Source organism: Nerophis ophidion, linkage group LG02 (assembly GCF_033978795.1).
Source record: "Nerophis ophidion isolate RoL-2023_Sa linkage group LG02, RoL_Noph_v1.0, whole genome shotgun sequence".
Lineage (NCBI taxonomy): Eukaryota > Metazoa > Chordata > Actinopteri > Syngnathiformes > Syngnathidae > Nerophis > Nerophis ophidion.
In genome coordinates this window covers 70,620,928-70,639,131 of record NC_084612.1, presented here as the reverse complement: position 1 = coordinate 70,639,131, position 18,204 = coordinate 70,620,928, and the positions used below count along the sequence as shown (strand labels likewise).

Genomic DNA, 18,204 nt, shown 5'->3' with positions numbered 1-18,204 from the left:
TGTAATCTACGCTTCTCCGGTGTTGACGGAAAATCTTTAACTTCCTATAAGTGTCTCCTCTCCGGCTTGCGGGGAAAACGATGTAAAGTCTTTCCACACTTTTCGCGGGTGGAGCAGCCCCATGCTGCACAACAGAGCAATTTTACAAGTTGAAACAAGCGGTAGAGATGGATGGATGGATGGAAAAACTAACGCAGCTGCACCACAAACAGAGAATCAGCTCAACCTTTGTAGCAGTCATGGAGCCCTATACTCAATTAAGTGCTTTTTGACAAATCATGTGGTTGATGTAGTTAATCATGTTACTACCGGGCTCTGTTTAATTGGTGAAACGGAGTCAAACGTCACCACTGACTGCATTTGATTGGTAAAACGCAGGCATGTGATAGTTCCTACTTTGAAGGTCTGTCTGACGAATCAAAACAAACAAAGCGTGCATAAACAGAATGATAAAAATCAGTAGCGAGTAGCGAGCTGAATGTAGATAAATGGAGCGGAGTAAAACTAGCGTTTCTTCTCCATAAATATACTCAAGTAAAAGTAAACGTATGTTGCATTAAAACTACTCTTAGAAGTACAATTTGTCCCAAAAGTTACTCAAGTAGACGTAACGGAGTAAATGTAAATAAATAAATAAATGATAAATGGGTTGTACTTGTATAGCGCTTTTCTACCTTCAAGGTACTCAAAGCGCTTTGACACTAATTCCATCCATCCATTCATCTTCTTCCGCTTATCCGAGGTCGGGTCGCGGGGGCAACAGCCTAAGCAGGGAAACCCAGACTTCCCTCTCCCCAGCCACTTCGTCTAGCTCTTCCCGGGGGATCCCGAGGCGTTCCCAGGCCAGCCGGGAGACATAGTCTTTCTTCCCAACGTGTCCTGGGTCTTCCCCGTGGCCTCCTACCGGTTGGACGTGCCCTAAACACCTCCCTAGGGAGGCGTTCGGGTGGCATCCTGACCAGATGCCCGAAGCACCTCATCTGGCTCCTCTCGATGTGGAGGAGCAGCGGCTTTACTTTGAGTTCCTCCCGGATGGCAGAGCTTCTCACCCTATCTCTAAGGGAGAGCCCCGCCACACGGCGGAGGAAACTCATTTCGGCCGCTTGTACCCGTGATCTTATCCTTTCGATCATGACCCAAAGCTCATGACCATAGGTGAGGATGGGAACGTAGATCGACCGGTAAATTGAGAGCTTTGCCTTCCGGCTCAGCTCCTTCTTCACCACAACTGATCGGTACAACGTCCGCATTACTGAAGACGCCGCACCGATCCGCCTGTCTATCTCTTCCCCCACTCGTGAACAAGACTCCTAGGTACTTGAACTCCTCCACTTGGGGCAGTGTCTCCTGCCCAACCCGGAGATGGCATTCCACCCTTTTCCGGGCGAGAACCATGGACTCGGACTTGGAGGTGCTGATTCTCACACTCGGCTGCGAACCGATCCAGTGAGAGCTGAAGATCCCGGTCAGATGAAGCCATCAGGACCACATCATCTGCAAAAAGCAGAGACCTAATCCTGCGGTCACCAAACCGGAACCCCTCAACGCCTTGACTGCGCCTAGAAATTCTGTCCATAAAAGTTATGAACAGAATCGGTGACAAAGGACAGCCTTGGCGGAGTCCAACCCTCACTGGAAATGTGCTCGACTTACTGCCGGCAATGCGGACCAAGCTCTGGCACCGATCGTACACTAATTCCACATTTACCCATTCACACACACATTCACACACTGATGGAGGGAGCTGCCATGCAAGGCGCTAACCAGCAGCCATCATGAGCAAGGGTGAAGTGTCTTGCTCAAGGACACAACGGATGTGACGAGGTTGGTAGTAGGTGGGGATTGAACCAGGGACCCTCAGGTCCCACTGCGCGTTACTACCCACCTCTGGTCGTACTGTAACCTGAATCTTTGGTCGCAACCGACAGTAAAGCATAACAATTAGCTGAGAGACAGCTTGTATCGTAAAAAGCCAGTAAGCTGTGGCACTTTTATCCCGAGGTACTGTTATGTGATGAAACGTCTGAAAGACGTCAACATTGGACAATGCTAGAGATTGAAAACCTCTTGTTCTAAATGAGTCTCCCTTTTCCATGTAGAGACCCCGCCTGGGCTCTCAGGTTTTCGTTTGGTCCAAGCAGGCGTCTTCAGTCTCTCTCTGGGATGGGATAAGCCGTCATCTCCTGTCCAGGGATACAGACTTACCTACGGACCCCAAGGTCAGACACACCACTCTGCTGCCGCCTTTCTTTGATCTTTCTCTTCCTTTCAATGGTTCGAAAGCATTAGCCATCCTCACCTCAAGTGATGCCAGTATGTTATTGTTGCCTCACCACTTTGTGGGTCACTTACGGGTTTTAGAGTAGCATTGAGTACATTGAGATTTAAGTAGGTTTTCGTGTATAAAGGGCCTGATCTACTAGGATCCAAATAACATGTGCAAACTGTAAAATTGCTTGTACTATTAGTTGGTGTGTTGCGTGTGATCTACCAAGACCGTGTGGCCATGTCGCCTCATTCAAATGAGCTTTTTGCATATACTATGCGACTTCCACCATGGAAACACACATTTCCTTTATTTATGTTATCATGCTCCGACCTGTGGTGTTTTTTTCTGGACATTTTAGAAGCAGTCCTGCATTTCAATCTAAAACAGAACACATTTATTTAGCCCCTTGATAGATGCTGGTACCTCGACGCAAGAAAATGCATATTGCAAGAATTTTCTTTCATATAGGAGACATGTTAAAAAGGAACTGCACTTTTTCTTTGCCTATCGTTTGCCTATCGTTCAATCAATCAATCAATCAATGTTTATTTATATAGCCCCAAATCACAAATGTCTCAAAGGACTGCACAAATCATTACGACTACGACATCCTCGGAAGAATCCACGAAAGGGCAAGGAAAACTCACACCCAGTGGGCAGGGAGAATTCACATCCAGTGGGACGCCAGTGACAATGCTGACTATGAGAAACCTTGGAGAGGACCTCCGATGTGGCAACCCCTCCCCCCCCCTCTAGGGGATCGAAAGCAATGGATGTTGAGCGGGTCTAACATGATACTGTGAAAGTTCAATCCATAGTGGCTCCAACACAGCCGCGAGAGTTCAGTTCAAAGCGGATCCAAGACAGCAGCGAGAGTCCCGTCCACAGGAAACCATCCCAAGCGGAGGCGGATCAGCAGCGTAGAGATGTCCCCAAACGATACATAGGTGAGCGGTTCATCCTGGGTCCCGACGAGCGGTCCATCCTGGGTCTCGACTCTGGACAGCCAGTACTTCATCCATGGTCATCGGACCGGACCCCCTCCACAAGGGAGGGGGGGACATAGGAGAAAGAAAAGAAGCGGCAGATCAACTGGTCTAAAAAGGAGGTCTATTTAAAGGCTAGAGTATACAGATGAGTTTTAAGGTGAGACTTTGTTCAAAAGCATTATGAAAGACATGACAAGGAATACATTTTTTAATGCATTGTAACTAGTTAATAAGTGAAGAGAAGTGAAGTGAATTATATTTATATAGCGCTTTTTCTCTAGTGACTCAAAGCGCTTTACATAGTGAAACCCAATATCTAAGTTACATTCAAACCAGTGTGGGTGGCACTGGGAGCAGGGAGATAAAGTGTCTTGCCCAAGGACACAACGGCAGTGACTAGGATGGCGGAAGTGGGAATCGAACCTGCAACCCTCGAGTTGCTGGCACGGCCACTCTACCAACCGAGCTAAACCGCCCCAATAAACTTTTTTTTACAGTGGAGCCAATGGAAGATCCTCTATTCCGTCCATAAAACTCAATAAATAACCATCCAAAAAGTGCCAACAATACTCCATTTACATTTCGTGACTTAAATACTATCCAAGTATTGGTGATATTGGTTTTAAAAGTGCTTAAGTGCCAATGTTGACATGGTCGACTGATCAGCTGCGTCCTCATTTCCTTCCTGGTCAAACTTTTTCTAGATTATACATCATGCCTCTCACCTTGACAGCAGAAGGATGAGGATGTATTTCGACAAGTTGGTACACTTTGACAGCCAATTTAGACGTGGCAATGGCGATTATGACACAAAAAAATGCTTGGTTCCACCCCCCTTTTCGTCGCGAGGGTTATGTGTCATTCTTCATGTAAACGGGAATATATGAACATCCTATCAGTAATGACAAAAGACATTGTACAGTAAGTGATGTTTTAATACGTCTGTTGGCTGTCATGAAGTCTGCAGTGAGTAGAAATCAGTGATGGAGTTAAAAAAAAAAAAGTGAACTTTGTGATGTGTTTTTAGATGAATGTGCCGTGTATGCTTAAATTGAGCAAAATGCGTAAATTTTTAAATGTAATTATAAATGTGCCTTTTACTGCACAACATATATACTTACATCATGTATATCATTTTTTTAAGGGCTTTACAGGCAGAATTGTGTGGCTCTAGATCAGGGGTGCCCATTACGTCGATCGCGAGCCACCAGTCGACCGCGGGGGGTGTGTCAGTCAATCTCGAGCCAGGCTTTTAAAAAAAATAGACCTAAAAATTAGTGATCATCAATCTTCACCAAGACGTCACGTCGCCTGCGCTAACTAAATACAGAGTCTCAGAAAACTGGCGTGCACAAGCGATCCCTCAGAAAGCTGGCGTACACATCACTTGTGCACGCCAGCTTTCCGAGACTCTTACTTTGTTAGCGCAGGCAGCATGAAGCAGGGCTTTTATTGTGAAGATAGGAAATGTGCAGTCGGCCTTTAGAGTTTTGACGGAAGGCACGGCGCGAAAGTCTGTTGAAATAAAAAGTGTTTCTCGCCTTCCTCTCTGTCATTTTTTCCTAATAATGAACTGGCAGCAGCCAGCGTCATCTCACAAGACCCTCGGGTGCCGTGAATGTCAATCAAGGAAGCTACGGAATTTGCCGCCAATGTTTTTCTTGTAAAGTGTATGGAAGCTGGATGAATTAGATGCCAAAAACCAACCACTCTCATGTGGTATTGTACAGAAAGGACAACTTTTTTTCTCCTCCATTTGAAAATGTGGGCGTTATCATCATTACTGTCTGATTCCAATCAATGCAAGTCATCAGAATCAGGTAATACACCAACTTATATTCTTGTCTTCGTGAAAGAAAGACATCTATATGTGTTACACATGCTTGTATTATCGTTAAACACATTTAACTTGTTTACAAAAATGTCTCTTTCATAAATAAATAAATATAAATGATATATATAAATGAGATAGATCCCCTCGAGTTGGTCAATTGAAAAGTAGCTCGCCTGCAGAAAAAGTGTGGGCACCCCTGCTCTATTGTAACTGGACCTTTGAATGCTTTTATATAATATTTAGAATGTATTAAAAAAATATGTCTTTCATGATGATTGTGCAGCAAAATTCCCCAAAAAGTACAGTTTTCCATTAATGATATCTCCTATGTGAACAAATAACGCCAGCAGACACCAAAACACATCAATTGAATTCATTTTAATTAGCCTCTTTTAAGTCTTCATCAGCTAAAAATAGAAGATGATATTGTTGATATATGACTTTTTTTGACACTCCATAAATGTTCACAAGCTTATTACGTAGGACAGAGCGACAGTGGGATTGCCTCCTTTCTTACAGCTGTTCCTGCGGCATTGACAGTTTGCACGTCCTCTTTAGACTTAATGTAGATGCAAAACAGTTTTAGTCTTGATAAATCACACAGCATGTGCTAAATACTTATATTGTATTGTAGATGTTCTGCCGGCCTGTGAAATGTCTGTGAAAACGCATGTTTAAACATCAATTTTTGCATCAAAATATCACTTGCACATTTTTTTGGGGTGATTATTATAAAAAAAAATTCCAAACAAAATTTGTTGTACCCACTGAATTGCAGGACAGGGAGACAATCAGGAGCGCCGAAAAAAACTTGCTAGTTAACGAGGTATTTGGGCTGATAAAAAATAAACCAGTACAAACGTGCAGGCGCACAGCATTGATTGATTGATTGATTGAAACTTTTATTGGTAGATTGCACAGTTCAGTACATATTCCGCACAATTGACCACTAAATGGTAACACCCGAATAAGTTTTTCAACTTGTTTAAGTCGGGGTCCACGTAAATCAATTCATTGCAATCGCTTCCCAGTAACAGTTCACAAACCTTCGCAACAACAATTAATAGAAAAAACTTAGAATTATTCTGCTAGCTCAGTGGTTCTCAACCTTTTTTCAGTGATGTACCCCCAGTGAACATTTTTTTAATTCAAGTACTTCATAATCAGAGCAAAGCATTTTTGGTTGAAAAAAAGAGTTAAAGAAGTAAAATACAGCACTATGTCATCAGTTTCTGATTTATTAAATTGTATAACTGCAAAATATTGCTAATTTGTAGTGGTCTTTCTTGAACTATTTGGAAAATAAGATATACAAATAACTAAAAGCTTGTTGAAAAATAAACAAGTGATTCAATTATAAATACAAATTTCTACACATAGAAGTAATCATCAACTTAAAGTGCCCTCTTTGGGGATTGTAATAGAGATCCATCTGGATTCATCAACTTCATTCTAAACATTTCTTCACAAAAACATCAATATTTATGGAACATGTCCACAAAAAATCTAGCTGTCAACACTGAATATTGCATTGTTGCATTTCTTTTCACAGTTTATGACCTTACATTCATATTTTGTTGAAGTATTATTCAATAAATATATTTATAAAGGATTTTTGAATTGTTGCTATTTTTAGAATATATCACGTTCCCCTTGGCATACCTTCAAGTACCCCCAGGGGTACGCGTACCCCCATTTGAGAACCACTGCCCTAGGCGACCGGTGAAATGGACGTCGAGTGGATCAAGTTAAAAGTGTGAGAGTCCAGTCCATAGTTGATCTAATATAATAGTGAGAGTCCAGTCCATAGTGGATCTAACATAATAGTGAGAGTCCAGTCCATAGTGGATCTAACATAATAGTGTGAGTCCAGTCCATAGTGGATCTAACATAATAGTGAGAGTCCAGTCCACAGTGGATCTAACATAATAGTGAGAGTCCAGTCCATAGTGGATCTAACATAATAGTGAGAGTCCAGTCCATAGTGGATCTAACATAATAGTGAGAGTCCAGTCCATAGTGGATCTAACATAATAGTGAGAGTCCAGTCCATAGTGCATCTAACATAATAGTGGGAGTCCAGTCCATAGTGGATCTAACATAATAGTGAGAGTCTAGTCCATAGTGGATCTAACATAATAGTGAGAGTCCAGTTCATAGTGGATCTCACATAATAGTGAGAGTCCTGTCCATAGTGGATCTAACATAATAGGGAGAGTCCAGTCCATAGTGGATCTAACATAATAGTGAGAGTCCAGTCCATAGTGGATCTAACATAATAGTGAGAGTCCAGTCCATAGTGGATCTAACATAATAGTGAGAGTCCAGTCCATAGTGGATCTAACATAATAGTGAGAGTCCAGTCCATAGTGGATCTAACATAATAGTGAGAGTCCAGTCCATAGTGGATCTAACATAATAGTGAGAGTCCAGTCCATAGTGGATCTAACATAATAGTTAGAGTCCAGTCCATAGTGGATCTAACAATATAGTGAGAGTCCAGTCCATAGTGGATCTAACATAATAGTGAGAGTCCAGTCCATAGTGGATCCAACATAATAGTGAGAGTCCAGTCCATAGTGGATCCAACATAATAGTGTGAGTCCAGTCCATAGTGGATCTAACATAATAGTGAGAGTCCAGTCCATAGTGGATCTAACATAATAGTGAGAGTCCAGTCCATAGTGGAGCTAACATAATAGTGAGAGTCCAGTCCATAGTGGATCTAACATAATAGTGAGAGTCCAGTCCATAGTGCATCTAACATAATAGTGGGAGTCCAGTCCATAGTGGATCTAACATAATAGTGAGAGTCTAGTCCATAGTGGATCTAACATAATAGTGAGAGTCCAGTTCATAGTGGATCTCGCATAATAGTGAGAGTCCTGTCCATAGTGGATCTAACATAATAGGGAGAGTCCAGTCCATAGTGGATCTAACATAATAGTGAGAGTCCAGTCCATAGTGGATCTAACATAATACTGAGAGTCCAGTCCATAGTGGATCTAACATAATAGTGAGAGTCCAGTCCATAGTGGATCTAACATAATAGTGAGTCCAGTCCATAGTGGATCTAACATAATAGTGAGAGTCCAGTCCATAGTGGAGCTAACATAATAGTGAGAGTCCAGTCCATAGTGGATCTAACATAATAGTGAGAGTCCAGTCCATAGTGGATCTAACATAATAGTGAGAGTCCAGTCCATAGTGGATCTAACAATATAGTGAGAGTCCAGTCTATAGTGGATCCAACATAATAGTGAGAGTCCAGTCCATAGTGCATCTAACATAATAGTGGGAGTCCAGTCCATAGTGGATCTAACATAATAGTGAGAGTCTAGTCCATAGTGGATCTAACATAATAGTGAGAGTCCAGTTCATAGTGGATCTCACATAATAGTGAGAGTCCTGTCCATAGTGGATCTAACATAATAGGGAGAGTCCAGTCCATAGTGGATCTAACATAATAGGGAGAGACCAGTCCATAGTGGATCTAACATAATAGTGAGAGTCCAGTCCATAGTGGATCTAACATAATAGTGAGAGTCCAGTCCATAGTGGATCTAACATAATAGTGAGAGTCCAGTCCATAGTGGATCTAACATAATAGTGAGAGTCCAGTCCATAGTGGATCTGACATAATAGTGAGAGTCCAGTCCATAGTGGATCTAACATAATAGTGAGAGTCCAGTCCATAGTGGATCTAACATAATAGTGAGAGTCCAGTCCATAGTGGATCTAACAATATAGTGAGAGTCCAGTCCATAGTGGATCTAACATAATAGTGAGAGTCCAGTCCATAGTGGATCTAACATAATAGTGAGAGTCCAGTCCATAGTGGGGCCAGCCGGGGATGATCTTGATTGGAGACAAGTCAGCAGCAGCGCAGGGACGTCCCCAACTGATGCACAGATGAGTGATCCACCCCGGGTCCCGACTTTGAACAGCTAGCGCTTCATCTGTGGTTGCCTAATAACCTCCCCACGCAGAAGAGGGGGACAGAGCAGAAAAGAGACGGCAGATCAACTGGCCTAAAATGGGGGTCTTTTTAAAGGCAAGTGGAAACAAATGAGTTTCAAGATGGGATTTAAATGCTTCTACTTAGGTAGCATCTCTATCTGTTACTGGGAGGGCATTCCAGAATACTGGAGCCCGAATAGAAAACGCTCTATAGCCCGCAGACTTTTTTTAGGGTTCTTGGAATCACTAATAAGCCGGAGTTCTTTGAACGCAGATTTTAAAATAGGAGGTATTTTTATTGGAACGATGTTGTCAGAGAAAGGACCTGTCAAAGTAGAATAAAAGACTGCAGTGGAGATGGAGCAAGAAAAGCAGCAACAGGACTTAATAACTTTCTGGTGGCAAGTTGAGAATGTTCCGCAGTCGATGCTGAGCAAAAGGAACATGAACTCACTTAACTTGCCGCCTGTAGGCTATAGCTGTCAGTCACACTGTTATCGCCGATACATTACCTCCAATTTCAAACAGATTGTATCACTCTTGAAATATACAGTAAAGAAAAGGCATCCGTCATTTTCTCTCAGATTCCTCAAGACTGGGTGTGCCCCAGGTCATAACAGTGTCATGTTTTTTGTGTTTTTATGTCACGGTTCGAGCTAAGAAAAATGATTTTGTTGCAGGAGTGCCAGTCTCACATGGAGCTTCTTATCCTCTGTCTTACACAATTCAGACAATATTCGCCTGTGTCAATCCTTTTCTGTGACTTGAAACATGTACACCTGTATACTAACCTGCCAACGTTTGCCCCGCCCCTCTGGAAGATTAGGTCAGACAGCCGACCAGAAGTTGGTGCAGTCTCTGTCAGCAGACGCCACGTCTGTCAAACTGGAGACACTTCAGCCTGACACAGAGTACGTCATCAGCCTCTACCCTCTATTCCCTCCAAACCCTGCATCTCCAGCCACCCTCACTGCCCGCACACGTGAGTGACAGGTGTTTGTAATATTCTGGTGTGATGCAACTACTGTACATCCATTGGATTTCATCATATTGTGCTGAGGTATATTTGTACTTGTGTGATGCATAATAGGAAGTCCTTCCATGTTACCACGGTTCCTGGTTACGATTGCAACTAGGGATGTCCGATAATGGGTTTTTTGCCGAGATCCGATATTGTCCAACTGTTAAATACCGATTCCGATATCAACCGATACCGGTATATACAGTCGTGGAATTAACACATTGTTATGCCGAATTTTGTTGTGATGCCCTGCTGGATGCATTAAACCAGGGGTCAGGAACCTTCTTGGCTGAGAGAGCCATGAAAGCCAAATACAGTATTTTTCAGAGTATAAGTCGCTCCGGAGTATAAGTCGCACCTGCTGAAAACGCATAATAAAGAACGAAAAAAAAACATATATAAGTCGCACCGGAGTATAAGTCGCATTTTGGGGGGAAATTTATTTGATAAAACCCAACACCAAAAAAAGACATTTGAAAGGCGATTTAAAATAAATAAAGAAAAGTGAACAACAGGCTGAATAAGTGTATGTTATATCCACCGATTCCGGTATCGGTGGATATCGGAATCGTTAATTAAGAGTTGGACAATAACCAACTGAGAAGGCGCCTGGTATGTTAACGTAACATATTATGATAAGAGTCATTCAAATAACTATAAAATATAGAACATGCTGTACCTTTGCCAAACAATCCGTCACTCCTAATCGCTAAATCCCATGAAATCATATACGTCTAGTCCAGGGGTCAGGAACCTTTTAGGCTGAGAGAGCCAAAAAAGCCAAATATTTTAAAATGTATTTCCGTAAGAGCCATATAATATTTTTTTTAACACTGAACAAAACTAAACGCGTGCATTTTTAAGTAAGACCAACATTTCTAGAGTATTATAGGTCTCTCATTCTTTGTAATAACATTGCTATTCTGAAGCTAACTGTGGAGGGGGCGTGGCCCGCGGGCCTGCAGCAAACTGAGGTGTGCCAGGACCGGCCTCGAAATCAGCGAGAGCTGCGTAGATGGCCCACCTGAGCCTTGTTATCTAATCACCTGTCGCTCTGTTATAAGCAGCAGCCAGGAGGAGAGACAGGGTTGGGGCTGGAGCCAGAGCGCGAGCGAGAACGAAAGAGAAAAATACAATTGCTGGAAAGCAACTGAGAGACTTATTGAAAAATAAAACAATAGCGTAACCCTGAAACAGGCTCTCATGTCGGTGCTTGGTGGTCTGAAGAACCCCCAGGAGGACAAGCCCCACACTAACCTTTAATAAATAAATAACTTCTTAACGCAACTTCCTGAACAGGTGCAGTAGTAAACGGATGGATGGACTAAAAATGCATGAGAATGTTTTATGTTTTGAACATTATTTTTAACACTTATTACAAGTGGAATTATTCATTACTTATCATGTTAAGCAATGTCAGCTCAGATTTATCCGAGAGCCAGAGGCAGTCATCAAAAGAGCCACATCTGGCTCGCGAGCCATAGGTTCCCTACCCCTGGTCTAGTCTCTTACGTGAATGAGCTAAAGAATATTATTTGATATTTTACGGTTATGTGTTAATAATTTCACACATAAGTTGCTCCTGAGTATAAGTCGCAACCCTGGCCAAACTATGAAATAAACTGCGGCTTATAGTCCGAAAAATACGGTATATTTGTACTTGTGTGATGCATAATAGTAAGTCCTTCCTTGTTACAATGGTCCCTGGTTACGATTGCAACTAAAGATGTCCGATAACGGCTTTTTTGCCGATATTGTCCAACTCTTAATTACCGATTCCGATATCCACCGATACGATATATACAGTCGTGGAATTAACACATTGTTATGCCGAATTTTGTTGTGATGCCCCGCTGGATGCATTAAACCAGGGGTCGGGAACCTTCTTGGCTGAGAGAGCCATGAAAGCCAAATACCGCATTTTTCGGAGTATAAGCCGCTCCGGAGTATAAGTCGCACCTGCTGAAAATGCATAATAAAGAAGGAAAAAAACATATATATGTCGCACTGGAGTATAAGTCGCATTTTGGGGGGAAATTTATTTGATAAAACCCAACACCAAGAAAAGACATTTGAAAGGCGATTTAAAATAAATAAAGAAAAGCGAACAACAGGCTGAATAAGTGTACGTTATATGAGGCATAAATAACCAACTGAGAAGGTGCCTGGTATGTTAACCTAACATATTATGGTAAGAGTCATTCAAATAACTATAACATATAGAACATGCTATACGTTTACCAAACAATCTGTCACTCCTAATCGCTAAATCCCATGAAATCTTATACGTCTAGTCTCTTATGTGAATGAACTAAATAATATTATTTGATTTTTTTACGGTTATGTGTTAATAATTTCACACATAAGTCGCTCCTGAGTATACGTCGCACCCCTGGCCAAACTATGAAATAAACTGCGGCTTATAGTCCGAAAAATACGGTATATTTGTACTTGTGTGATGCATATTAGTAAGTCCTTCCTCGTTACGATGGTTCCTGGTTACGATTGCAACTAGAAATGTCCGATAACGGCTTTTTTGCCGATATTGTCCAACTCTTAATTACCGATTCCGATATCAACCGATACCGGTATATACAGTCGTGGACTTAACACATTGTTATGCCGAATTTTGTTGTGATGCCCCGCTGGATGCATTAAACCAGGGATCGGGAACCTTCTTGGCTGAGAGAGCCATGAAAGCCAAATATCGCATTTTTCGGAGTATAAGTTGCTCTGGAGTATAAGTCGCACCTGCTGAAAATGCATAATAAAGAAGGGGAAAAACATATATAAGTCGCACCAGAATATAAGTCGCATTTTTGGGGGGAAATCTATTCGATAAAACCCAAAACCAAGAAAAGACATTTGAAAGGCGATTTAAAATAAATAAAGAAAAGTGAACAACAGGCTGAATAAGTGTACGTTATATGAGGCATAAATAACCAACTGAGAAGGTGCCTGGTATGTTAACAGAACATATTATGGTAAGAGTCGTTCAAATAACTATAAAATATAGAACATGCTATATGTTTACCAAACAATCTGTCACTCCTAATCGCTAAATCCCATGAAATCTTATACGTCTAGTCTCTTACGTGAATGAGCTAAATAATATTATTTGATATTTTACGGTCAGGGAATAAGCGGTAGGAAATGGATGGATGGATGGATATTTTACGGTAATGTGTTAATAATTTCACACATAAGTCGCTCCTGAGTATAAGTCGCACCCCCGGCCAAACTATGAAATAAACTGCGGCTTATAGTCCAAAAAATACGGTATATTTGTACTTGTGTGATGCATAATAGTAAGTCCTTCCTCGTTACGATGGTTCCTGGTTACGATTGCAACTAAAGATGTCCGATAACGGCTTTTTTGCCGATATTGTCCAACTCTTAATTACCGATTCCGATATCCACCGATACGATATATACAGTCGTGGAATTAACACATTGTTGTGCCGAATTTTGTTGTGATGCCCCGCTGGATGCATTAAACCAGGGGTCGGGAACCTTCTTGGCTGAGAGAGCCATGAAAGCCAAATACTGTATTTTTCGGAGTATAAGTCGCTCCGGAGTATAAGTCGCACCTGCTGAAAATGCATAATAAAGAAGGAAAAAAACATATATAAGTCGCACCGGAGTATAAGTCGCATTTTGGGGGGAAATTTATTTGATAAAACCCAACACCAAGAAAAGACATTTGAAAGGCGATTTAAAATAAATAAAGAATAGTGAACAACAGGCTGAATAAGTGTACGTTATATGAGGCATAAATAACCAACTGAGAAGGTGCCTGGTATGTTAACATAACATATTATGGTAAGAGTCATTCAAATAACTACAACATATAGAACATGCTATATGTTTACCAAACAATCTGTCACTCCTAATCGCTAAATCCCATGAAATCGTATACGTCTAGTCCAGGGGTCGGGAACCTTTTTGGCTGAGAGAGCCAAAAAAGCCAAATATTTTAAAATGTATTTCCGTAAGAGCCATATAATATTTTTTTTAACACTGAACACAACTAAACGCGTGCATTTTTAAGTAAGACCAACATTTCTAGAGTATAATAAGTCTCTTATTCTTTGTAATAACATTGCTATTCTGAAGCTAACTGTGGAGGGGGCGTGGCCTGCTGGCCTGCAGCGAACTGGGTGTGCCAGGACCGGCCTCGAAATCATCGAGAGCTGCGTAGATGGCCCACCTGAGCCTTGTTATGTAATCACTTGTCGCTCTGTTATAAGCAGCAGCGGGGAGGAGAGACGGGGTTGGGGCTGGAGCCAGAGCGCGAGCGAGAACGAAAGAGAAAAATACAATTGCTGGAAAGCAACTGAAAGACTTATTGAAAAATAAAACAATAGCGTAATAGCTCTCATGTCGGTGCTTGGTGGTCTGAAGAACCCCCAGGAAGACAGTCCCCACACTAACCTTTAATAAATAAATAACTTCTTAACGCAACTTCCTGAACAGGTGCGGTAGTAAACGGATGGATGGACTAAAAATGCATGAGAATTTTTTATGTTTTGAACATTATTTTTAACACTTATTACAAGTGGAATTATTCATTACTTATCATGTTAAGCAATGTCAGCTCGGATTTATCCGAGAGCCAGAGGCAGTCATCAAAAGAGCCACATCTGGCTCGCGAGCCATAGGTTCCCTACCCCTGGTCTAGTCTCTTACGTGAATGAGCTAAAGAATATTATTTGATATTTTTCGGTTATGTGTTAATAATTTCACACATAAGTCGCTCCTGAGTATAAGTCGCACCCCTGGCCAAACTATGAAATAAACTGCGGCTTATAGTCCGAAAAATACGGTATATTTGTGTGATGCATAATAGTAAATCCTTCCTTGTTACGATGGTTCCTGGTTACGATTGCAACTAGAGATGTCCGATAACGGCTTTTTTGCCGATATTCGATATTGTCCAACTCTTAATTACCGATTCCAATATCAGCCGATACCGGTATATACAGTCGTGGAATTAACACATTGTTATGCCGAATTTTGTTGTGATGCCCCGCTGGATGCATTAAACCAGGGGTCTCAAACTCAATTTACCTGGGGGCCACTAGTTGCAGAGTCTGGGTAAGGCTGGGCCGCAAGAAAAGATTACTTAAAAAATATGTTTTAAATGTCTTTATAATTTTTATTTTTATTTTCAACACAAAATAAAATCAAAATATAAATGAAACAAAATGAGAATATAGTAATGTGAGGCAATGCAAATTAAACAATAAAACAAAAACAAATAACGGTTTAAATTGGTCCAGGTTATCTGGGATTGTTATTACTGACGGACAGGTGTCGCGGTGTAACTGCAGCCAGGCACGTAAGAAATCCCTCGTCTCCATGGCAACGTTTCTGTCGCTTTCATTCATTTGCCGCTTTTCCACTAACGCAGGGGTTAGGCAACCCAGAACGTTGAAATAGCCATTTTGGACCCAAATAACATAAATTGTCTAGGTCGGTAGCCAACGGGAGAGGTGGCGGGGGTTTCAGGAGGCTGCTCGCCGTGGAGTTTACAGTTACGGTAGCACAATTATCCCCGAATGGGCTAACATTACGATAAACGTGTTATCAATCAATCAATGTTTATTTATATAGCCCCAAATCACAAATGTCTCAAAGGACTGCACAAACCATTACGACTACGACATCCTCGGAAGAACCCACAAAAGGGCAAGGAAAACTCACACCCAGTGGGCAGGGAGAATTCACATCCGGTGGGACGCCAGTGACAATGCTGACTGTGAGAAACCTTGGAGAGGACCTCTAGGGGATCGAAAGCAATGGATGTCGAGCGGGTCTAACATGATACTGTGCAAGTTCAATCCATAGTGGCTCCAACACAGCCGCGAGAGTTCAGTTCAAAGCGGATCCAACACAGAAGCGAGAGTCCCGTCCACAGGAAACCATCCCAAGCAGAGGCGGATCAGCAGCGTAGAGATGTCCCCAAACGATACACAGGCGAGCGGTCCATCCTGGGTCCCGACGAGCGGTCCATCCTGGGTCTCGACTCTGGACAGCCAGTACTTCATCCATGGTCATCGGACCAGACCCTCTCCACAAGGGAGGGGGGGACATAGGAGAAAAAAGAAAAGAAGCGGCAGATCAACTGGTCTAAAAAGGAGGTCTAGTTAAAGGCTAGAGTATACAGATGAGTTTTAAGGTGAGACTTAAATGCTTCTACTGAGGTAGCATCTCGAACTGTTACCGGGAGGGCATTCCAGAGTACTGGAGCCCGAAATGAAAACGCTCTATAGCCCGCAGACTTTTTTTGGGCTCCAGGAATCACTAATAAGCCGGAGTCTTTTGAACGCAGATTTCTTGCCGGGACATATGGTACAATACAATCGGCAAGATAGGATGGAGCTAGACCGTGTAGTATTTTATACGTAAGTAGTAAAACCTTAAAGTCACATCTTAAGTGCACAGGAAGCCAGTGCAGGTGAGCCAGTACAGGCGTAATATGATCAAACTTTCTTGTTCTTGTCAAAAGTCTAGTTACACATCCGATTCACCCAGGGACTCTCTGTCGGAGTATCAGCTCTGGGGTCCAGTGCAGCACAGTTTTGTATTGTCGCTCAGTCCTTCGGCGGAGTGCTTCGGAAGCTAACGGACCGCTCATCTCCCCGGCGTCGGGGGAGGGTGCGAGAGAGACACACACGTCTTATTCACTTACGTGTGTGAATAGCCGTAGATATTATGTGATTGGGCCGGCACGCAAAGGCAATGCCTTTAAGGTTTATTGGCGCTCTGTACTTCTCCCTACGTCCGTGTACACAGCAGCGTTTTAAGATGTTCGATATTATCGGACATCTCAAATATATATATATATATATGTCTTGATTGGATTATCCAGAGAATAGTGTTCGATACCGTGGTAGAGCGCAATATGTAGGTGTGGGAAAAATCACAAGACTACTTCATCTCTACAGAACTGTTTCATGAGGGGTTCCCCCAATCATCAGGAGATTTTTTTTTTTTTTTTTTTTGATGATTGAGGGAACCCCTCATGAAACAGTTCTGTAGAGATGAAGTAGTCTTGTGATTTTTCCCACACCTACATATATATATATATATATATATGTGTATATGTATATATAGATATAGATATATATATATATATATATATATATATAGGTGTATATATATATATATATATATATATATAGATATATACAGTATATGTATATATATTTATATATATATATATCCATATATATATAAACATACATGTATAAAAACATATATGTATATGTTTTATATTTAAATGTATATATATGTTGTACATATATATAAATCTAGTAAAAATATTAAATATCGTAAAAATCTGCGCTATTTTGCCGCACAATGCAGCCTCAACACAGAACGGCGGTGGGAATTGGCTGTCCTGGTCTGTGGCGGTTCTGCATCCGAAGGAAATCCGTGGTTACAGGCTGCTGCGTGCGTTGTATGTAACCCCTGTTTGGCCCGGTGACGCTTTTTGTCACGTTCATACGAGACAGAATTTAACCCTCCTCTGGTCAAAAAAGCTCAAGTGACATAAAAATCGCACAGAGGAAAATAGATGCATCTGTCGGGGCATCACGGTGCAAACAAAGGGGCACGGAGATCCGTGGCCACCGTGAAATTCCTTCCCCGGTTGTGGGGGGAGTTAATCATTTTGCAACGCAGTCCGCTGAAAATGATGGAAAGTGCCACTTTTCGTAGCAACTGTCGCTGTGATAAAAGTTGGAATTTTAAGATACTCAACACACTAAGTGGATATTGCACCTCTCCAATTCGTCATGGTTCATGTGTCAGGTAAACCATGATGAATGGGGCCAAATTACGCCCCTTCCTAATGCACAAATCGTAGTAAAATGCATTTGGAGGAGGATGAATGTGTTTATCGTGGTGCCTAGATAGATAGATAGATAGTACTTTATTGATTCCTTCAGGAGAGTTCCTTCAGGAAAATTAAAATTGCAGCAGCAGTGTACCGAGTTGAGATCAATTAAAAAAAAAAAAAAAAAAAGTAAAAAGTAAATAATGGGGGTTTAAAAGGAAACAAAATAGAGAAATATTACAAAAAGAATAAAAACAATGGGAATAACAATATATGTGTGTGTGTGTT

At 41.7% G+C, this 18,204-nt stretch overlaps 1 protein-coding gene across 1 annotated transcript in view; it reads left to right on the top strand.

Annotated features, from left to right (window-relative positions):
* The window catches only part of col7a1 (collagen, type VII, alpha 1), a 196,503-nt gene that overhangs the window by 36,548 nt on the left and 141,751 nt on the right, over positions 1 to 18,204 (top strand). The window contains exons 9-10 of the mRNA XM_061889781.1: positions 2,100 to 2,219; positions 9,879 to 10,034. Of these exons, the coding sequence (XP_061745765.1) occupies positions 2,100 to 2,219; positions 9,879 to 10,034 (276 nt within the window). The remainder of the gene's footprint in view (positions 1 to 2,099; positions 2,220 to 9,878; positions 10,035 to 18,204) is intronic.